Here is a 24096-nt window from a genome sequence, read left to right on the forward strand (position 1 = left end):
AACTTCTTGAAAGCAGCTAGGACTGGGAGCGGTATTCCCAGAAAACCAGCGAGCGAGATGCTAGCGAAGGAGGAGGAAAAAGACGGTGATATCTGTACCAGTTGTACCACTCCTAAAAACAAATCTGCAGCATTTTTTTTTGAGGATAAAAAAAAATCTGTAGCAGTGTAGGCCAACTTGTTTGGTCGGAGCTGCAAGGCCATATTCTCACGTTGGCAGCCCATTCGTGGAACTGCTGACTGCAAGGCCCGACCGCTCCGGCTAAACGGCCTAAAAAAGTTGAGGCAACCCCCTTCGCCGCTGTACTTCTTCGCTCGCCGCCGCGCAACCGGAACATGGCCGGCGCGACGGGCACCCCCCACTCTACCGCCAGGCCCAGCGCTCCGGCTACGTCGCCTAGATCCGCCATCAAGGTGCGACTCGCTCCCTCCATCCCCCACCCACCCACGCCACGCGCGCGCGCTCCGTCTTCACTGAATGCCATACGTGACCGGCTTCGCTCCGCGGTCGCAGCCGATCCGGATACAGAGACAGCACGAGCTCATCGCAGTGAACTGTGATTCTTGGCCGGGATGGTCGTCTGATTTGGTGCTCGATCGGTTCTGCAGAACATACTTTGAAGGTCCCCTGGGCGCGCTACAACTCACGGGTCTGTAAGTACTGTACATGCCAATGTTCGCTGCAGGTTCGAGCCAGAGCAAGCTTTCATCTATTTATTATTAATACTGGAATTAGGTCATACAGTCAAACACATGTCTGAATTCAAATACATTCATAAGATGACAACAGAAACATTCTCTCATGATAACTTACATGCCAAAGAACAGAATTACATAGGAAAAAAAAGGCTTAATACTGATCCCAGATTCATGCTATGTAAGAACAGAAGTTCCAGCGAGCGATGATCTCAGCCAGCCTCTACGGATTTATTTCTTGCCAGTGAAGCCCAACTCAGTGCCACTTGCAAATAAACCCAATCATACACTCTGCCAGAGAACAAGAACCAACGAATTCTCCAATTCCTCTTAAACAAGAAGCCACAGAACACAATCCAGAGACCTGCTACAAACCCCGTGCCAATACCGAGGTATAATGACAACGCGTCGCTCATGCCCTCATGCTCGTCTTCAGGAGCCGGTGTAGTGGTTTCAGTTTGTGAACAGTTCCTTGAGACAGGTGGACCACATAGACCTGGGTTACCAATGTAGATGGATGGCTGGTCGTCCAGAGTTCTTAACTGATTTCCAAATGGTATGGTTCCTGTCAAATTGTTGTATGACAGGTTCAAGTGTGCCAGTGATGTTAGATCCGCTAAAGTTATAGGGATTTCACGAGAGAGCTCATTATGTGAGAGATCCAAAGATTCCACTGCCCGTAGCTCACCAATCGTTTGAGGGATTGCGCTGCTGAGATGATTCCAAGACAAGTTCAAGTTTTTCAATGCGACGAGTATGCCGATTTCATGAGGAATCTGCCCTGTTAAATTATTGCAAGAAAAGTCAATGTTTACCATGTACACGATTCCTGTTGTGTATTCTAGTTGCTGGCCTTTTGTGACCACCCATAGACTATCGGTATAAGCATGAGGGTTCTTGTAGATGGAGACGACCACAAAAAAGTTGACAGTTTTGAAAAGTGCGCCTTGCTTATTGGGACTATGAGCCATAGCTATGAGATTCCCAAGTGATAGTGGTATCTTCCCTGAGATATTGTTGTTTGCAATGTCTAAATATTGAAGCCCCTTCATCTTGGTGAGTTCATCAGGGATGCCACCAGTGAGCATGTTTGACCGCAGCCTCAGAAATGCTAAGGATGGTATCTTTGACCAAATCCGTGTTGGTAAACTCCCAGTAAATTTATTGGATGCGAGATCAAGGAATTTTAGCTCTTTACACCTCTGAAGAAAGGTTGGGAATTCTCCTGGAAGATTGTTGTTGTTCAAGTTAAGCATAGTAATACTTGAAAATTTGGGTCCACGAGGGCAATTGGGCATCGTCCCATTTAGTAGGTTGTCTGATAGGTCTACAAACTTTAATTCCTGCAACTCAAACAGGGAGCATGGAATGGTCCCAGAAAAGGAATTTTTGAAAAGCATGAGTATTTGTAGCTTTGGAGTGCCAATATGTAATGGTAGTGTGCCCGACAGACTGTTCCCAGACAGGTCCAAGTAGACTAGGTTCTTTGGTAGTGTTGGAATTGGTCCAACAAGCTGATTAGAACTAATATCCAACACAATTTCTTTGAATAAATTGTACAAAACCACCACTTTGAAGGTAAGGTTTGCGAAAACTACTACAATACATTTTTTTTCTTCAGAAAACACCATGTCTTCCGTAATCTTTATGCAGAAAGCACTGATCGGCGGATCGGGGTCAGTTAAGCTTGTTTATGACAGGTGGGGCCATTTTTTTTACGTACGTGGCACCGTCGGCCGTCCCGACAGCCGTTAGACGGCGTTTGACGGCGCCGTATGCCTCGGTTTGATGGACCGGTCAAAAGACCGGTCGGTGCTGCCCCCACTCCCCACTCCCCACTCTGTCTCGCTGCTCTCTCGCTCACTCCTCCTCTGTCTTGCTCCTCTGCTTTGGTCGCCGCACCCGCCGCCGCGTCGCAATGGTGTCCTGGAGCGATGGGTCCGATAGCAGCGAGCACACCGTGGAGTACGTCAGCTCAGGTTCTGACTACGGCAGAATTATGGTAAGTTCAGATTTTTAGGGTTAGGGTTTGTGATTTGGGGGTGAGGGAGTCCTGGATTAGGGGGTGTCCGGATGGCCGGACTATACCTTCAGCCGGACTCCTGGACTATGAAGATACAAGATTGAAGACTTCGTCCCGTGTCCGGAAGGGACTTTCCTTGGCGTGGAAGGCAAGCTTGGCGATACGGATATGTAGATCTCCTACCATTGTAACCGACTTTGTGTAACCCTAACCCTCTCCGGTGTCTATATAAACCGGAGGGTTTTAGTCCGTAGGACAACATACAGAACAACAATCATACCATAGGCTAGCTTCTAGGGTTTAGCCTCTCCGATCTCGTGGTAGATCTACTCTTGTACTACCCATATCATCAATATTAATCAAGCAGGACGTAGGGTTTTACCTCCATCAAGAGAGCCCGAGCCTGGGTAAAACTTCGTGTCCCTTGCCTCCTGTTACCATCCGGCCTAGACGCACAGTTCGGGACCCCCTACCCGAGATCCGCCGGTTTTGACACCGACATTGGTGCTTTCATTGAGAGTTCCTCTGTGTCGTCGCCGTTAGGCTTGATGGCTCCTACGATCATCAATAGCGATGCAGTCCAGGGTGAGACCTTCCTCCCCGGACAGATCTTCGTCTTCGGTGGCTTCACACTGCGTGCCAATTCACTTGGCCATCTGGAGCAGATCGAAAGCTATGCCCCTGACCGTCAGGTCAGATTTGGAAGTTTAAACTACACGGCCGACATCCGCGGGGACTTGATCTTCGACGGATTCGAGCCACTGCCGAGCGCGCCGCACTGTCACGACGAGCATGATCTAGCTCTGCCGCCGAACAGTGCCCTGGAGGCCGCACCTGCATCGGCTTCAACCCTTAATTCGGAGCCAACTGCGCCGATCGAGGATGGGTGGTTGGACGCCGCCTCGGGGGCTGCGATCCCAACGGCGATCGAGCCGAACACCAGCCCCGCACTCCGCAAGACTCGTGACTCCAAGGAGCCGGACTCCTCTCCGGACTCCGAACCCTCCGCGCCCCTGCCGATCGAATCCGATTGGGCGCCGATCATGGAGTTTACTGCCGCGGACATCTTTCAGCACTCGCCTTTCGGCGGTATTCCGAAGACACTAAAGTCTCTCTCTTTATCAGGAGAGCCCTGGCCAGACTACGGTCAGCAAGGTTGGGATACAGACGATGAAGAAATTTAAAGCCCACCCACCACCCACTTTGTAGCCACTGTCAACGATTTAACCGACATGCTCGACTTCGACTCCGAAGACATCGACGGTATGGACGCCGATGAAGGAGACGATGAAGAACCAGCGCCTATTGGGCCCTGGAAAGCCACCTCGTCATATGACGTATACATGGTGGACGCACCAAAAGATGACGACGAGGAGCGGAAGGACGCACCGAAGGCTTGTTCCCTCGAGAAGCAGTCAAAGCGGCGACGCAAGCGCCGCCCCAAATCCCGCCTCGACAGAAATAACGATCACACAGATCCAGCGCTGGAGCAGGGCGAACCGCTGCCGGACAACGGCAATCCGGATAATCAAACCGAACAAACAAATTCTATCAAGGATAATGGTCCGGATGACATAACGCCGGACAGGCACCCGGAGCAGCAGAATGCCCGTAAAAGGCTTGTTGCCACCGCGAGGAGTCTTAAAAAGCAGAAGCAAAGACTCAAGGTTGCGCAAGACACACTCCAAATCAGATGGAGTAAAATACTCAACACAACAGCGAGGTACAGCGACAATCGCCCCTCCAAGAGCTACCCAAAGCGGAAGCTGCTACCTGAATTCGATGAGGAGGCCTCAGACCCCCCACAACCAAATATCAAAGTAGCCACCTGGCCGGATAGACGGCTCCTCTACCAACACAGAGCGGCATACAACGCCACTCACAATACAACACACGACCCATGCGAGGGCTCGCACCCAAAGGACGGCGCAACAAGATCAATCTATGGACCACGCAAGCGCGCCCCAGCATACAATGCAACACAACAAACATCCGAACAACGCGGTACACCCAGCTACAGGGGTGCCGCACACCCCCTATGTTTCACCGATGAGGTGCTGGACCATGAATTTCCAGAGGGATTCAAACCCATAAACATAGAGATATACGACGGAACAACAGACCCTGGGGTTTGGATTGAGGACTACATCCTTCATATCCATATGGCTCGAGGAGATGATCTCCACGCCATCAAGTACTTACCCCTCAAGCTCAAAGGGCCATCTCGTCACTGGCTTAAAGGCCTCCCCGAAAGCTCCATTGGAAGTTGGGAAGAGCTCGAAGACGCCTTTCGGGCAAACTTTCAAGGGACTTATGTCCGACCTCCGGATGCGAACGATTTGAGTCATATAACTCAACAGCCCGGAGAGTCAGCCCGAAAGCTTTGGAACATGTTTCTTACTAGAAAGAACCAGATTGTCGACTGTCCGGACGCCGAAGCCTTGGCAGCTTTTAAGCATAGCGTCCGTGACGAATGGCTCGCCAGACACCTCGGCCAAAATAAGCCGAGAACGAAGGCGACATTAACAAGCCTCATGACCCGCTTTTGCACGGGTGAGGACAGCTGGCTAGCCAGATGCAGCACCAGCGACCCGAGTACATCTGAAGTTAGAGATGAAAACGGGAAATCACGACGCAACAGCAATAACAAACGCAAGAATAAAGAAGACAGCACGAAGGGCACGATAGTAAATGCCGGATTCAAAAGCTCTCAGCCAGGTCAAAAGCTGCCCTATAAAGGCACCAGGGATGAACTGTCCAGCCTCAACAAAATTCTGGACCAAGTATGTCAGATCCATAGTACCCCTGGTAAACCTGCTAATCATACCCACAGAGAATGTTGGGTCTTCAAGCAGTCCGGCAAGCTCAACGCCGTACACAAGGGGGAGGATACACCAAGTGAAGACGAGGACGAGCCTCCCAAGCAAGACACTGGGGAACAAAAAAAATTTCCATCAGAAGTCAAAACAGTAAACATGTTACACGTGATTAAGGGAAAAAACAACGCGGCACTCCCAGGAAAATATACCCAAGTGCTTGTCACCGTGAAGTCCTGCCACTGGTCGTCTCAACCGATCACTTTCGACCATCACGATTACTCAGCAAGTATCCGACGCGTAGGATGGGCTGCCCTGGTATTAGACCCAGTAATTGGCGGATATCACTTCACACGAGTCTTGATGGATGGTGGCAGCAATCTAAACCTAATATATCAGTATACAATCCACGGGATGGGGTTAGACCCAACAAAAATTCGCCATAGCAATACTACCTTTAAAGGAGTAACGCCAGGTCTAGGGGCTCGTTGTACGGGCTCCCTCCTACTACAAGTTATATTCGGCTCCCCCGATAACTTCCTTCGCGAGCATTTAACCTTCCACATCACGCACTTCTCGGACGCGAAGCTTTCGCTCGCTTTAATGCAATACCACACTACGCCTCCCTCACACTCAAGATGCCCGGTCCACGTGGCATCATTTCAGTGAACGGAAATATCAAGCGATCTCTGCGCGTCGAAGGGAGTGCGGCTGCCTTGGCAGCCACACACTAAAGGCGCCTGGACCAGCGAAAGCATCCAAATAGGTCGTCAAGACCTCAGACACAACTAATCAAGTCCGTCGCCGCTATTTATACTGAATAAATGGTCACACCCCTATTTTTCAATACAAGGGGCTCAACGCGCGCAGACAAGTGACACTTTCTTCTCATCTTGAATTATACGTGGTTTCTTTAAAAACTATCTTTTTGCACGACAATTTTTTCACCTAAATTCCTCTCTTTTACAGACGATCATCGTGCTACACCCGTCCAGGATACGGCACAACGGAGACACAGACGCAGACGTGCAACAGGGACCCGCTCCAAGGATTCTTTTTAGATTAAGACCCTGCGTAAACCTTTTTTACTGTCTCCTGTTGATACATATCCACCGTTGAGAAGGATGCTGACGTCTTGGCATGTGGCCACGCCAGAACAATGCACGTACCTGGACACAAGGGGCTTCTTACAAAGGCCATTATTTAGGCCCGGTTTATACCACAAAGACCGAATACCTTAGGGAGTGTTCGGCGTCGCGAGTTTGGCCCTATATGCATCAGCTCCGAATCATTGTCTTTGGTCAAATGTTGGGTTTGCCCGGCTCCTGTGTTTTGGTGCCTTACATTCCGCTTTACCGGCTAAGGTAGCACCAGGAGAACTACTGCGATTGTGCCCTGGTTCATCCGAACGAGCACCTCAGTAGAGAAAGTCGAAAACTGACTGTCATGATATAGCGTGAGACTGGTCAACCACTCGATGACCTGTTGAAATGTTAGAATTCCTCTGCCTTAACGAAGGGCCGTTTTCCGGCCAGGCATGTACGCACCCCGGGATCGGGAGAGTGCGGAGCCACCAGGGGCTATCTAGTAGCCCCACTGTCAAACTCCTATGGCTAAGTGAAAGTGCTAAAGCATTATAGTCCGGTTGCCTCGCTCGCTCCGCTATCACCTCCTTAATAGGACCAAGACATTGGGTTAAGTGTGAACGCGTGTTTTTTGCGAGCACCTTTGCATTATATGCATGGGGGTTGAAGCCGACGGCTGCAATCTTTCAGGTTATACACATGTATACATAAACGGCCGCCCAGGAGGCATCATATTACTTTCAGGCAAAAGTATAAAAATAGCCTTATAAAAATTTATAAAAGCATTTCGCTTACAATGAGATTACATTTCACTCAAACATAATATTTTTTGAGCACTGGGTCTCTATCAAACGAGCACCCTCAAGAACTTCTTCAAAGTAGTGCTCAGCAGCCATTCGACCTATGGCCGAATCCCGTGCTGCAACAGTGGTAGCATCCATCTCCGCCCAGTATGCTTTAACACGGGCAAAGGCCATCCGTGAGCCCTCTATGCACGCCGACCTCTTCATCGCATTAATGCGCGGCACCACGTCAAGGAACTGCTGCACCAAGCTGAAATAGCTGTTCGGTTTTGGCCTTTCCGGCCATAGCTGATCCACAACAGACCTCATGGCGAGTCCGGACAACCTATTCAGTTCGGCCCATTTGGCTAATTGGTCAGTCAATGAAAGCGGACGCTCGGGAGAATGGAATTGTGTCCAAAACAGCTGGTCCACTTCACGGTCCGTCTGACCCTGGAAGTACTTGGCCGCATCGGCAGGGCTCGCCGCCAAATCCATATACACATCCTCCGAACTCCACAGCCGATCCAGAGAGGCATACCGTGGATCTCCGAACTTCCTCCGCAACATAAAGGATTTCCCAGCTACAATATCCCCGGCTTCCCGCAGCTCCTCCTTCTTCGCCCTCATAGCAGAGCGGATGTCTTTTCCTGTCGCAGCAGCCTTCTCAAGGTCCGATGCCTTCGCTAGGTTTTCCTTTTCAAGAACCCGGCAACGGTCGGCGGCGGCTTTTAATTCTGTGGCCATCTTGGCCATCTTATCCCGGCTCTCGCCATGCACGACCTTCTCGGCTTTCAACTCTTCGGCCGCCTTCAAAACAGCCGCATTACCAAACCTCGCTTGTTCCTTGGCTCGGGCAAGTTCTGCCCGCAAGGCTTCAACATTGGCAGCTCCATCTGCAGTCACAACATATTAAAGATACTGGCATCATACTGCTCTTACTATGTGGCGTTTACCAGATAATGACACTTACCCTGTGCCTCATCAAGTTTTTGTTAACAAGCTCGATGTCGGCGTCTGCCGCATCCAACTGCCGTTTTAAATGGGCAAACTCGCTAGTCCGGCCAGCCACCGGAGCTTCCATCACCTGCACATAGATGCAGTATGGTTATTACCTGGGAATATGATCCTCTATTCGTCGTCGTTTCCGAAGACAACCAGAGTCTCAGGGGCTACTATCTACACAGGGCACACCTAGCATGTGCAGGACTATCATACATTACTTTACGTACCTCAAAGCCTGCCAGTAGACTCATAAAAGCTTCATGCAATCCGCTTTCGGCGGACGAGATTCTCTCCATCACCGTATTCATCAGCACACGGTGTTCATCCGAGATGGCCACTCGCCCCACCAACTCCCTCAGAACATCCGATCGCACACCAGACGGTGCCGGACTCTTTTGTCCGCTCTCTTCGGGAGCCGGACACTGGGAGCTTCGGGGGTCAATAGGATTATCTTCTGGCCTCACCGGACTCGGAGAGGCCCTCCGCGACGACACTTCGGGGTCGCCCTCTTCCGGAGCAGAGGAGTCCGGAGGAGGCGTTTCACTCTCCATCATCTCTGGAAGAAGATCCCCCGAAGACGAGCTCATTTGGGAGGGGCTAAGGCCCGAACTGCAAAGATATATGCGGTGGTTATTTTTTCAGAAGAAAAAGATGGCATACCTGTACTATTAAAGTATCTAGGGTCACTTACGACTCGCTGGAGAATTGATCCCCCCGCGGACTCTGTGCGGCAAAAGCACCCCCAACGTAGGACCCTCTGTGGGAGACTTCTTCTCCCGTTTGGAAGCTTCGGCTTCCGAATCCCCGGGCGCAGTCCTTTTTCTCCTCCGGTCGTCTTCCTTTATGGAGACGCTCGCTCCCTCAGTTAGAATGGGCAGCGTTGGGGCCCGCGTCCGCCCGTATTATCCTCCCCAGTATCTTCCTTCAAGAGCTCCGGGCAAGGTGCGACCTGGAGCATCTTTTCCAATACCGGATTGTCCAAACCCTCAGGGAGGGAGGCCGAACACCGAATCAACTTCACCTTTGTTAGCCAATCTTGGTCAAAAAGCGAACTCTCAGAAATAACTTCGTAACAAATGAGAGATAGTATGTTCGGCCAGAAGATTCCTTACCTGTTCGGCGGCGCGGCTACTGCTCAGGCCCACGTCCTCGGTGATTTTCGGACACTCTACCTGAGGTCCGAACAATGACTTGTACATCTCCTCGTGCGTCAGGCCGAGGAAATTTTGAATGACACGCGGTCCCTCGGGATTGAACTCCCACAAGCGAAGGGGTCGGCGTTTGCAAGGCTGGACTTGACGAACCAGCATAACTTGTATTACCGCAACCAAACTAAAATCTCCATTGAAGAGATCTCGAATGCGGCTTTGCAGTATAGGCACGTCCTTGGCTGGACCCCAGCTCAGACCTCTGCTGATCCATGACATCAGTTGTGGTGGAGGGCCCGAGCGGAAAACAGGGGTGGCCGCCCACTTGGCACTTCTAGGAGCCGTGATGTAGAACCACTCCTGTTGCCACAATTCAGACACCTCTGGAATGGAACCTTTGGGCCATGGAGCTCCCGTCATCTTGCATATTGAGGCACCTCCACACGCTGCATGTTGCCCCTTGATCATCTTCGGCTTTACTTCAAAGGTCTTGATCCACAGGCCAAAGTGAGGGGTAACCCGGAGGAAGGCCTCACACACGACAATAAATGTCGTGATATGAAGAAAGGAGTCCGGAGCTAGATCATGGAAATCTAGCCCGTAATAAAACATCAAACCCCTGACGAAAGGATCCAGAGCAAGGCCTAGACCTCGGAGGAAGTGGGAGACGAACACGACGTTCTCGTTGGGTTCGGGGGAGGGGACGGCCTGCCCTCGGGCAGGCAGCCGATGCAAAACCTCGGCGGTCAGATATCTGGCCTCCCTCAACTTTTTGATGTCTTCTTCTGTGACGGAGGAAGGCATCCATCGGCCTTGAAGGCTAAATCCGGACATGATTGAAGGTTCGGAGCACCTGATCTGAACTTTGGGTGTTTGAGCTTGAGGTGGGGGAAGGATTCGATTGAGCACGGGAGGGAAAAAATAAAAGCCTTGTCCCTTTATAAAGAGGGTGAATATCAAGCGTCCTCTCCGTGGCCGTTTGGACTTGCCTATAGTCTAGGAGTCCTAGAAGCGGTTGGGTTACCCACGCCCGTATTGATGAGAATCCCGGAATAAGGGGACACGATCTCTGCTTTAACAAGACGTGCCAAGGAAACCGCCTCGCATGACGCGCTGAGGTGGGATAATAAAACGATTCGAATAAAGGCTTGGCCGTGGTGTGTCACACTACGGAATACGTCAGCAGATTAGATTTGTGTAAATATTATTCTCTCTATGGCAATATGTGGAAACTTATTTTGCAGAGCCGGACACTATCTTTGTGTTCAAAATCTTATATGAAGTACTTGGAGGAGGAACCCGCCTTGCAATGCCGAAGACAATCTGCGCGCCGGACTCGTCGTCATTGAAGCCTGGTTCAGGGGCTACTGAGGGAGTCCTGGATTAGGGGGTGTTCGGATGGCCGGACTATACCTTCAGCCGGACTCCTGGACTATGAAGATACAAGATTGAAGACTTCGTCCCGTGTCCGGAAGGGACTTTCCTTGGCGTGGAAGGCAAGCTTGGCGATACGGATATGTAGATCTCCTACCATTGTAACCGACTTTGTGTAACCCTAACCCTCTCCGGTGTCTATATAAACCGGAGGGTTTTAGTCCGTAGGACAACATACAGAACAACAATCATACCATAGGCTAGCTTCTAGGGTTTAGCCTCTCCGATCTCGTGGTAGATCTACTCTTGTACTACCTATGTCATCAATATTAATCAAGCAGGACGTAGGGTTTTACCTCCATCAAGAGGGCCCAAACCTGGGTAAAACTTCGTGTCCCTTGCCTCCTGTTACCATCCGGTCTAGACGCACAGTTCGGGACCCCCTACCCGAGATCCGCCGGTTTTGACACCGACAGAGGGATTTCTTGAATGAGCTTGTTTGCTGACATGTGGATCAAATCTCTGGTATTCCTATGCACTACAGATCCCTGCTACCACTGAAGACTCCGATTTCGAGGGACCTGAAACGGAGTTGCTTGTTCTCTGTAATGAACATGGGAAGGCCACAGAAAGGCGTGTTGCTTTCGAAGGAATCCACACTGGCAGGAGGTTTCTTTGCTATGCTGAGAAGGTATATTGTGATTTGTTTTCTCTGGATCTGCCTTTGTTTGTGCTCTGCCTTTGTTTTCTCTGGATCTGTACTGTGGAGGCAGGCATTGCAGTTTAGTGTTAAGTTTTGTTGTATTGTTTAGTTAGGAAAGTGGATCAGAAGCAATTGCTTACTCTGGCAGCATCTTTTCCCCTTGGTCTGGCAACATTGTTAAGTTAGGTCACTTTGTTTAGTGTAGCATGCTATTAATAATTTAAGACAGAATATGCATGGGTTACTGGAGCAGGACAGAGGATGCAACTTGTTTAGTATGACATGTTAGGTCATTTGATTGATTCTGTTTACTTTATAGCAGGACAACATTGTTTAAGTAGCATGAGGGCATGTTTAAGTAGTCCTCTCTTTAGCTATCAAGCTCAAGCTCTGAATTTGAGGATAGTAATTAAATAGTGTTGCTTGGAAGCATTCTAATGTTTTTGTTTATATTAATTCTGATTTTGTTCAGGAAGGTAGAAACTGTGGATTAGTTGAATGGATTGATCCAGCTTGGCCCAACACCCTTGAGAATGCATTAGCCAAGTTATGGTTTATGTATGAACAAAGTAGGAGAGACAGGACTGAGGAAAATCTTTTGCATTCATTTGCTGTTCATGACTTGACACAAGAGAAGAAGAAGCTACAGGAGAGCTATGAGAAGTTGGTTGAAGATGTGAATGGACTTTTGGATGCTCAGGAAAAGAGGTTAGAGGTAGAAAGGAAAGATCTTGAAACCAACAAGCTTCAGGAGAAGTGTGACATGGTTAAGAACCTAGCAGCTACTCAAGCAAATGTTATTAGAAACATGAAGCTCAAGCTAGCTGAAGAGAGGAAGAACTTGCAGAACCATATTGATGAGTTGATCACTAAGGATGGTAAGTTATATATGAAAATAATCACTGATGGATTGAGCTCCCAAGAAACGATCGACGAGACGTCCTAAAAATTTCTATCATCAGACTACCGGAGGCAAGAGTTCCCGAGAAATTTACCCAGAACAGGAACCAAGTAAAAACATAGTAGTACTCTTATTCATTCATAGTTCCTTTTTCAACAGAAAACGCACACCCAATACATTCTTCAAGCTAGCTAGTGAGGAACTGCAGAGGAGGTGATTTCGGCTGCGGGTGGGTTGCAGTGTGCTTTGCAAATTTCCAACGTCCGATAACACAGATCAATGGAACTTGTACAGGTATAGCATCCTCCACTCCCGATGCACTTGTGGTGGATTGGATGGTCCTCTATTCCTCTGCCTGTGGAAATGCCAAGAATTATATACTACTATTACCATATAACTATATGATTACACAGTATATTAGTCGTTGCGTCACCAGGGTTCAGGTAATCAGACTACCTATAATTAAGAAAATAACCGAATTATTACATAAACAAGAGAAGAAGGTGCTGCGTCTGTGCCACTTACATTGTGAATAGATAGCAAAGCATACGAGAAGGAACAATATTGCCTGGACGCGCATCGTGCACTTCTCCATGTATAGATAGACGAGTACGGTTTCAGCGATTGTTGGCAGGCTGATTTTGGTTGAAACTAATGGCCGCATATATATATAGCGACAGCTTGGTGCACATATATGATATATGGAGGAGCTATTAAGTGCTATAAAGATTGATTGGGGTATTATTAGCATGGATTAATCACCCATTATTTCTTTCCAATGTTAGTATTTGGCCCCTACGCGTGAATGAATTGATTGCCCTTTATTTCTTTCTAAAGTTAGTATTTGGCCTCGCGTGTGAATGGGGGTGGTTATGGACTACTTGGACTGTACCATTTCGTTTTGAACACATATGCAAACGCCCATATATACGTGCATACACACATCCCTATGAACGCACACACGCACACCTTACTCGTAAGAGCACCTCCGAAAGACTGAGTCGTCATATTATCTTGAGATATTACAAAGTCACCGTAGGCGCCTCGTGGTCGACGGAAATGTCTCTTCCCATTAAACGCGTATCGCCGTAAATCCTGAAATAAATCCAAAATTAATGCAAGCACCAGGACTTGAACCCTGGTGGACTGTACCATTTTGTCATTTGTATGTTATGGTATATCATTTTTTTGCCAAAATATACATGGCATATCTGACCATGTTTTTGCACGAAATTTTGTAAGCATACTTTCGTGTTTAGTAGACTTAATTTTTTTTCATACCCTTTGAAGTGGTTCCAAATGAGATAAAATATATGGTGTAAACCAATTGAAGTGCACAAAATCCACAATACTCTTTTTGTATATATTTAGCTATTTTTTTGAAATGACAAAACATTATTGACTGACTTTGCTTATAGGATAACAGATAAAAAGACTGAACAAAATAGGACTGTAAGAGTTAAGAATTCCTGATCAATGGCTCCAATGAAGAAACCATTAAACACAAATGTGCAATATTCTAGTTTTGAAGAGCCACGTGAGTTGTTCACTGCAACACGCTAAAATGTTAAGCAATCTGATGTATTGGAAACAAAAATAGCACCTACATTAAAAGCAGTCAATGCACCATACACCGTTACTACTTTCTCCCCATGGTGATAGCGGCAAACCGCACCAGGATAGAGATGGACAGATATATGACACCTTTATTCCGTACGGTGACCTATAACGCCAAAACTCTGTGCCAAATACACATACAAATATACTTAATCTACTTATCCACACACCAAATGTCTTTCGAGGTCTCTCTGTGAAGGATAGGTTAATATTCACATAGGCAAGGAAAACTAGGAAACCCTATTTGCCGCCCTTTATTTGTTTTATTATGTTGTCAGATAATATCCTTTTATTTTTGTTTTGGCTCAGTATTCAATTTCGTAGATGTCTAGCCTCTTTTTTTTTCTTTTTTTTGTGGAAAGGTCTAGGGAGAGCATTAAGCCATGTGAGCGTTGTAACAATTTTTCTGCTCACTAGTCCTTGCTCTCTTTTGTGTATTGTATTCCTCCTAGGCTACCAGCGCGTTGCTTCATGCCTCCTCCCATTTACAAAGCTTTGGAAACCTTTACAAATACATAAATCTGAATTTGGTTGACCCAGTGGCGACAAATGCATAGGACGTGAGGATGATTATTGGAGCAACACCACCTCCAAAAAGATCAGTTATCGCACGGGGCTAGCAATTCGTCGTGCTTGATCGTGCATTGGCAGCGGAGAATTGATGAAGAGGTTGGAGAGGGGATTGTGAGTTATATATGGAAATGATCACTGATGGATTGAACTCCCAAGAAACAATCAACGAGACATCCTACAAATCTCTCGCATCAGACTACCGGAGGGAAGGGTTCCCAAGAAAGTTGCCTACAACAATTGCGAAGTAAAAAAAGAACATAATATTATTGTCTCTTATTCGTTCATGGTTCTTTTTTCAGCAGCACATAACACATATCCAGTACATTCTTCAAGCTAATGAGGAACTACCAGGGAGGTGATTGTGACCGGAGGTCGTGTGCAGTGGGCTTTGCAGTCGGCCAATGTCGAATAGCACACCTCGAGGGGTAAACAGGTATAGCACCCTGTGCGTATTTTACCCTTGGAGGTGCACCCTTGGTATCCATAATCTTGCACGCCTATTCCTCTACCTATGAAAATGTCAAGAAATTTCCTCAAAAAAAACATACTGTTAACATATAACCGTATGATTAAATTGTATCATGTTTGTAATCAAGTTCGAGACTATTTATAATTAAGCAATGAATCAAACAAAAACACGAGAAGAAGGTGTTGCGTCTGTGCCACTTACATTGCGCATGGATAGCAAAGCATACAAGAAGGAACAATATTGCTTGGGCGCGCTTCATGCACTTCTCCATGTATAGATGACTACGGCTTCAACACTTGTTCGAAGGCTGGTTTTGGTTGAAACTAATGGCCGGATGCTAGCATATATATAGCGACAGCTTGGTGCACATATGAGGAGCTATTAAGTGCTATAGATATTGATCGGCATGGATATGATTTCCCTTTATTTCATTCCAAAGTTAGTATTTGGCCCTCCGCGTCAATGGATTGATTACCCTTTATTCCTTTCCAAAGGTAGCATTTCATCCGAATGGATTGATTCCTTAACTTACTGGGTTTTTATCATTTACTCACTACTCATTTTTGCCATCAGGAGTTTCAACTGCTCGAAAATGCCACCGCTCTGTTAGGTGCATGCTTAACTACTCGTTTTTGCCACTAGGAGTTTCAGCTGCTCGAAACTTTGCTGGCATTTTCAAAACTCAAAGGGAAATTATTAACAAGATGAAACATTGTAAAGTATGAATTAAGAAACTTTCTTCTTTGTGAGATTGTAAAAATCTGTCATTTTATTTTACTCCATGATGTTATGCTGCATGCCTATGTGATTATGGTATGAGCCCGTAGCAACCACGGACTTTTAGGGTCTCTTTGATTCAAAAGATTTTCATAGGATCTTTGAAGGATTAGAATCCTTAGGAACTTTTCCTACGCTGATCGTTTGATTCGTAGGATTGAATCCTGTAGGATTTTTTTCTTAAGGATTCATTTGTACTACATTTTACAGGAATTCTAACATCCACTCCAACTTCTTGGAAGAAATTCTTTGTTTTTCCCGTGACACGCTCAAACAAACTCAAATCCTACAGGGATCCAATGGACATGTCATTTCAATCCTACGCTTTTCCTATTCCTGTGTTTTTGCAATCCTATGAATCAAAGAGGCCCTTAACTAGTGATTTAAAAATTCAATCAATGAGTCATCCTACCAATTCCTCGCATCAGACTACCAGAGGGAAGGGTCGTAAGAAATTTGCCTACAACAATTGCAAAGTAAAAACATATTATTATTGTCTCTTATACATTCAAAGTAATATGTTCACTAGGGTTCATGTAATTAACTTTGATATTACTTATAATTAAACAATCAATCGAACAAAAGCACCGAAAGAAGGTGTTGCATATGTACCACTTACATTATGCATTGATAGCAAACCATATGAGAAGGAACTCTATTGTTTGGGTGCGCTTGGTGTACTTCTCCATGTATAGATGATTGCAACTTCAACAATTTTCTTTGCAGGGTAATACATGTCTCATTTATATCATAAAGATCATAGTACAAGTCATGTATAAGATGACCTGGCAAAATTGAAAAAAAAAAGAATGCTAGGCTTTGCACAAAGGAAACTTCAACACTTGTTTTTTTTTGCGAAAAATCAGATCTATTATAAAGATTCATCGGAAGTGCAAAGCACCCCAAACATAATAAAAATTACATCAAGGCGCATGAACAACCGAACAATCATTGCCGCCACCGGAACGAGCCGCCGACGCACCGCCGTCGCCGCTCTCACACCGGAGCTGGCTTGACCTTGTCAATGACAGCCGGAAAGTCTTCGTGCATGTGCCCTAAGGACCAACGTTCGGGAGCCGTAATCGTCACAATTGAATCCTTGAATTGTTGGATGGATGCTATATATAGAAACAACTTGGTACACGTATATGGTGGAACTATTAAGTGCTATAGACATTGATGGGCATGGAATGGTTACCCTTTATTTCCTTCCAAAGTTAGTATTTGGTCCTGCACGCTAATGGGGACGCGGCTTATGCTGGAATAAGTTTGTCTACGTCATACAAAAAAGTAACAAGTATTTTGTGTCCGAATGATGTATATACACTATTTTTTGCTTGAACGGTACTATTTTATTTTTATACATGACACATCATACCATATCTTTGCACAAAATGCTGTAAGAATACTTTCATGTTTGATGGACATATAAAATCAGTGTTCATACTTCTTAAAATGTTTTTAGGTAAGAGAGAGAATGTACGGTGTAAGCCAACTGAGTGCACTAAATTCATAATAGTAGTGCACTACATTGAATTGCAAAAACGTCTGATATTTTGGTAAGGAGGGAGTATTTATAAGCTATAATTAGAACAATGTCCGTGCATTGCAATAGGATATAAATATTCTATTAAGTTAGCTTCTGATTTACCTGTCAATAACAATGCGATTGTGTAAATAAATGTTCATCGAATTCTGACCGTGAATTATCTTATATTTTAATTAGAAGTTTGGTAAGTAAATTAAAGTAAAATTGCTTCAGAAGGTAAGTAAATTAAGATGATTGATTATCATATACATGAAAGGTTGGACGAAGAGGTGGTGTGAAGAAAGGTGAAATGGGAACATCACGTTCTTTTTAAGTAGTAGAGAAGTTTGGTAAGTAAAAAGGTCATTGATTATCATATACATGGAAGGTTGGACGAAGAGGTGGTGTGAAGAAAGGTGAAATGAGAACATTACGTTCTTTTTAAGTAGTAGAGAAGAGATAGAGATAGTAGAGATAAATCTCTACTCCTAATGGATGAGTTGGTTGAATAGTCCCACCACTTTCGTCTGGTTTTTTTCGTCTGGCTTTTTTTCATCCGGTTTTACTTCGTCCCACCTTCTCTCATTGGTTTTTCTTCCTCCCATTAAAAAACCAAACCCCATTAAGGAGAGATCTTGTTTCATGGTTCCTTTGGTAGGTGTTGATTCAATTCAATTATGTAAACAATAAGTAATTTAGAATTCAGAAATTACGCCATATATGTGGGATCACCTTCCTAAAATACAGACACGAGATTTTCTCGATAATCTTCCTTAATAAAATAATATATTTCTTCATAACAAATCACTAATCACGCGTGCCATGCTTGACAATCACAAGTTTCATATGGGATCACCTTCCTAAAAACCCCACGCTTTGGACCCCCGCCTCCCATCGATCGAATGAAACCCCACCCCTTCGTCCGCCTATCCCGTAAATCTTGCTTCCTTCCTCCGCAGCCTCCTCAAATCCTCCTCGTCTCTCCCCCAAGCTATTTTGGACGAGGCAGATGCGGCGGCGGCGGAGAATGTGCGCATGGTCGGGTGAGTTTTGAACGTGCACATGGTAGGGCGAGCAGAGCAGAACTCGTTGGTGCACCTACTGCCGGCCACGGGCGCGTAGCGCTGCCTCGTGAAGCCATCGTGGACGTGCCGGATCGCCTTGCCAGCGTGTTCCTTCCATTCGACGGCCGGGTCCGATCGTGATGACACCGTGCCGTTCTCGTCGATGCCGGCCACCTCCGACCAGCTACTCGCCAGCCGACAAAACCGCATCCTGGGCGGACGTCTCGTCCCCGCCATGCCCTACCCGGCCGCGCACTACCATGGTCGTCCTCTTCGACGCGACACGAGATCGTAATCTGCCAAGGCGCCATGTGGGACTCGGAGATCAGCTCTGCCGGGGGCAAGCTCCACTGCGCCGCGCGCTGGCACCAACGTTGCCAGTTCACTGGAGCTCGGAGGAGGCTGTCGCGAAGCTGCTGCCAGCCTGCCACCTCGGCAGACTATACCTAGGCAGAACGAAAATGGGGCCGGCCGGTGCTCTGTCCTTAGAGGAGGAGGAGGAGCATGGTGGAGGACGCGCAAGGCTTGTGCTCCACCCAGATTCTGTACCATTGGTATTATTCCAGTCATCTACTTAGTTGAGGAGCATGCGAGCTCTAAAACAACTTTTCTCTTAGGTATTGATTCTCGTTTTTGTACTTAATTAACAAGCTACAGGACTACAACGTATGGTGGGCATCCTCATGGGAGGGCTGGGAGTGTTGGACTGGAGCCTCGCTCCATGACGTACGCTCTCGCCAGAGTACTCTCCTTGGCCTCTTCTACATACACAGATATACTTGATGAAGCTTTTCGTCAAGTGCAAACTATGTGTAGTTCAGTACTCAATAGTGATCACTCTGTATTGTTGATTCTGATTCAGAAAGGTAGGTTTCAGAAAAATAGTGAACACTCTGTATTGTAAGAGCCATGCTAATTCAAGTCAAAGGTGTGTTGACAAGTTAATTTTAGCTTGTATAAGATGGAAGTATCTCGAAGATAAATTTCATAGCTGATGTTCCTCTCATACATAGCAGGATGTGGATCCACCTCCTTTGTCAACGACTCCCATTATGTCTAGGCAAGTAGTTATTAGTAAAATTATGGCGCATGTATGTTTGTTACTTTCAGTTGTTATGCATCTACGCTAGATTTAGAGGATACCCTTTTTTAATTAATTTTTTGGAAGCTTCTATGTTCAATAGAGTCCTTGCAACTTATGTCGTTATGGGTACAAACTTATTTTTTCTCTCTGAAACTCAAATATATGCTTCTTTTGTGGGCTTACAACACTAGAGAGAGTTCATGGATTCCAATTCGGTGACAACACATATTATGAATTTAATAAGAAGATATGGGATGGTTTCACAGGAAGATTATCCAAGGTGGGTATTTCCATTTGTATGTGGAACAGTGTCGCTCCAGCAAGGTTCTGTTTCACGTAATCTTCAGAATATTATAAATCACACATCTGTTCTTGAGCAATGTTTTACTTGTTGAACTCTAGCAGCGGTTTTTCTTGATACATAGAGCAAACAGGTTTTTAATCTATTGTCCAGAATTGAATGTATCATTTTTCCTCATTGTGAACTTGTGTAGAGGGTGGTCAGAGAATATGTAATTATATTGGGGTGTTTCTTTTTCATCTTAGGTATTGAAGGGTACAATGAGTTGACCAGTTATGATTCCCTTCAATCCGTCAAATACATATTTCAATACATCACTATTTTTTTTCTAGAAGAGCCATGGCTTTAATTCTTGATGATGCGTTGGCGGCTTCATTTATAGTTCCGTTCGATAGAGGATCACAACCAGCCAACAAGTTTTTTATCTTGTTTTTGGCCTCTAACAAGTTAGCCTAACCAATCAATCATAAACAACATCCTGCATCCATAGTACATTGTCGCTGTCAAGTTTGTATCTTGCATAGTAACATCACTCTTATTCTTAAGAATTCGTACAGTAGACAATGGCGTTTACAGTTTGCACTTCTCAGATATTAGAATAGCTACAATAAGCTTATATTAAGTTGTCATGTGAGCTTGATTCGTTCATTGGGTGTGCGCTTTAGATTTTCTCTTTGTATAGATTTTTGTTTATTACGTTTTAGCTGGTTTTCCCTGATAACTCTGAACATTTTGAATGTTGTATTTAGCTGACGGGTCCAACTTGTGTTGAAGGGAAACTCAAGGTTCCAACATGATATGCCCTCTCTTTCATTGGGTTTATTGGAGCGTAGAATTGGTAAATTTTATGACATCAAGGCAGTTTTTGGTGTAGGAGATAGAAAGTGAGGGGATTTTTTCTTGCTCTTCTCACGGGTACATAAATTTGTATCACAAATCAGGCATGTGCGCGCGAGGGAGGGAAGATGAGAGAAACATTGACATTTTTCATGCTTTGGAAGAACATTTCTATTCATAGTTTTCTTTTTCCGTGGCCACACATGAGTGTTGTGCCATCATGGTAGAGCCCGGATGAAGAGTAAGTCCAATATAGAACCAGGAGGTAGTAGCACTAAGACAAGAGGATGATTGTCGCCCTTGTCCCATGTTGCAAGCATGCCACAATGTTGTCGGTCATTGGCTCACTTAGAACATGAGTTAATGTACTTTGTGATAAGAGTGAGGGTTGAGAGTGAGCCGAATGTGGATTGGGATTGGTCGAATCAATTACGACTGTCTAAGTGGAATAATATCCCTACTTTAGAAAATGTGGCAAATTGCATTTCATTAGAAATGCCATCTGTAGCAAACTGCATGAGCGGGCGGTTCATATTTTTTTTCATCAACACGTACAATTGATTGGTTAGGATAGAAGGGTAAATGCATTGGTTTGGTTGCCTCAAGAGTTAATAACGGGCAGGGTATGTATCAATTGCATGCCCAACAACAGACACCATTTTTTTCGTCGCAATGCATGACATTGTACGTTATGGTACAATGTGACAATGATTCAAGAGACATCAGATCCTTCTTCTTAGCTTGGGGGCGTCATGAGCAGCACACTCCCCCCCCCCTTGATGGCGGTGGTGAATAGACACAAACACATGGAGAGGTGATCATGGTGGAAAGCACGGCGGTTGGCGGGGGACTCATCCTTGGCGTTCCGCGGGTAAGTACGGTTTGAAGGAGAGAAGGCGCCATGGTGAAGATGAGCTGGGTCACATCAGGTTTTAGAGGAGAGGGCTCCAACGAGAAATGCCCCGCTGCATCAGGAAATGAGTGAGAAGGGGAGGGTCCGGCAGGAAAAAGGAAAAGTGCGTCATGGGGTGGGGTTTTTGTGTTGGGACTACGTGTTCAAGATAACATGACATATAGTCCGGGCAATCACATTTATCCCCATATGGGCTGGATTTGGGGGAGCCCGGACTATCCAGTTGGTTATTGAGAGCCTGCATGGCGCCCGTTTAATGCCCGAACACGCCCGGACATTTGAGAGAGAAATGAGCTTCGACCTTGGAGACGACCTTAATTTGTTTTATTTATTTATATGTATTATAGCCCGTAGCAATGCACGGGCATTCTACTAGTCTCTAGTCCTAATGGACGAGTTGGTGAATAGTCTCCGCGGTTTATTTTCGTCCCTCCTCCCACCACCCCCTCCACCCTGGTTCATTGATTTATTTTTCTCTCCACTCTTTATTACAACCAGAACTTTCCTAACGTATAACAAATCACGGATCTAATTTCCTTAAATTATGCAAATCAATCGATTTCTTTTATTGGTTCAATTTGTCATAGGAAACAAATAACAGATTTTCAGGAAATAAATAATACATTTTAATCTAACTTTCCTAACTAATCTAAATTAATCGATTTCTCTTATTAGTGAAATTTGTTTTACGAAACAAAAAATAGACACGTCACAACTTTCCTCCCAATAAATAGTTTCTTAACATTTGCAAACTTTCCTAATCAGACACGTCACAAACGGGAAGGTACTGATATCACGTTACCAAACAATAAAACCCCATTTGCATAGAAATTAGTTCAAAAATCCTAACTTTCCTAAATTTTTACCTTTCCTTGATAACAACCAATATTTCCTATCTTTTCCACCTATTGAAGGAAATCACCCCTCCATCGATATTAACATTTTTTTGGAATGAGATCTCCGGGTTATGATTTTTTTTGCGATTCTTTCCAATTGTGACCTCTCCTTCCACGCTGGCTCCTTCTCGCATAAACACCTCCACCACAGCCAGGTGACACCATCCCAGACCTCCTGCCTCTCCACGCCTTCTCCGCCACCTCCTTCTCGTACTCCATTAATAATCCCTCCGCTACAGTTGTCCACGGCGGTGTCGAGGGCATGGCGCAGCAGCGTACCAGCGGTAGAGCAGCGCATAGCAGCAGGAAGCATCACGCAACAGGCGAGACGAGCGGCCGACGGTGGAGGGCAGAGATGCGGCCGGCGTGGCTGAGGGGGCGGCTGGCAGAAGATGGCCACGACTGGAGGCGCTGCGAGGCAGGGGCGCGACAGCGGGGCGAGCGAAGGGATAGGCGGCAACAGACGGGGCGAGCGCAGCCAGCGAGAGTGTGGTGCGCGGCCAGGGTGTGTGTCGCGCGGGACACAGTGGTCTGGTGGCTCCGGCGAGCGCGACGGCAGCGGCGGGCGCGACCAACGCGGTGTAGCACGGGCGTGGGCCTGGAGAGGGAGTGGCCCCGCGGGCGCGGAAGAAGAGCGGCAGGCTCGGGCATGGGCGTGCATAGGAGCGGGCATGTGCCGCGGGGTCAATCTGAGGAGCTCGGTGGCTACCCCTGCAATGGCCATGGCGGACGGCGGTTCTCGGCGACGACGAAATACCTAACGAGAGCAAACGAGAGGGGAAACGGGGAAAAGGCAAGAGGAGATCATGGCGGTGTCAATGGCGCCCTAGGGGAAGACATGGGAGCTCGGGGCGGCGCAGATCGAACGGCAATGTCGCGGTGGCCCAAGGTTGAGGAAGACGGCAGCAACGTCGATGTGTGGGTGCTGGACTTGATCTCGTTGACGCAGACGAAGTAGCGAAGGCGTTCGGAGCTCCTCGACAAGCTCCTAGCCCGCAGGGAGGGCAGTGGTCGTGTGGACGGGGTCGGTCATGGTGGTTGTGGCGTCTGACTTCGTCCAGATCGACGGGATCGAGCGAGCGAGGAGGAGAGGTGGATTTGGGAGGGGCCGTCGAGGAGGAGTGAGGCCAGGGAAGGCAGGGCGTCACCCTTATCCATTCCCCTTCGATGCCAGCGAGGTGGTCAGGCGGGAGCCCGGCTCTGTAGCGACGCGGCTCAGGGAACAGGAGAAGACGACCGCGCGGGGGACTGGACCGCTGAGCCGGTTCGGTGGCAAGGCCCGAGGGGCAGGGCGAATCCCCTTTTACATCGTCCTTTTGGTTTTTCAATGTATTCTAATCTGGTTCTCCTTTTTAACACTGTTTTCTATTTATTGTTATCAATTAAATGATCTCTACTCCTAATGTCTCGGTTGGTAGTCTCCGTTCCGGGTTTATTTTCGTACCACCTCCCCTGGGTTTTTTTCGTCCTCCCTCCCACCTCCCAATTTCTTGTAGGTGCTTCTC

The 24096-nt window shown here is 46.6% G+C and overlaps 2 protein-coding genes across 2 annotated transcripts; one reads left to right on the top strand and one right to left on the bottom strand.

Annotated features, from left to right (window-relative positions):
- Positions 1–907: 907 nt before the first annotated feature.
- Positions 908–2326, bottom strand: LOC147973547 (uncharacterized). Its single transcript, XM_087524715.1, has one exon. It carries the CDS (start codon positions 2324–2326, stop codon positions 908–910), a length of 1419 nt encoding a protein of 472 aa, XP_087380841.1.
- Positions 2327–2613: 287 nt separating this feature from the next.
- On the top strand, positions 2614–12577 carry LOC147973548 (uncharacterized). Its single transcript, XM_087524716.1, has 3 exons — positions 2614–2697; positions 11473–11619; positions 12104–12577. Exons 1-3 carry the CDS (start codon positions 2614–2616, stop codon positions 12575–12577), a joined length of 705 nt encoding a protein of 234 aa, XP_087380842.1.
- Positions 12578–24096: the final 11519 nt, after the last annotated feature.

The sequence above is a fragment of the Triticum urartu genome, chromosome 5A, assembly GCF_056163025.1.
Source record: "Triticum urartu cultivar PI428250 chromosome 5A, HENAU_Tu73, whole genome shotgun sequence".
NCBI classification, from domain to species: domain Eukaryota; kingdom Viridiplantae; phylum Streptophyta; class Magnoliopsida; order Poales; family Poaceae; genus Triticum; species Triticum urartu.

Excerpts from the sequence above, each read along its gene's own strand:
- LOC147973547 (XM_087524715.1), bottom strand. The coding sequence starts at position 2,326 with ATGGTGTTTTCTGAAGAAAAAAAATGTATTGTAGTAGTTTTCGCAAAC.
- LOC147973548 (XM_087524716.1), top strand. The coding sequence starts at position 2,614 with ATGGTGTCCTGGAGCGATGGGTCCGATAGCAGCGAGCACACCGTGGAG. Across the intron at positions 2,698-11,472 it reads CTGACTACGGCAGAATTATG|ATCCCTGCTACCACTGAAGA; the intron begins GTAAGTTCAGAT and ends TATGCACTACAG. Across the intron at positions 11,620-12,103 it reads TTCTTTGCTATGCTGAGAAG|GAAGGTAGAAACTGTGGATT; the intron begins GTATATTGTGAT and ends GATTTTGTTCAG.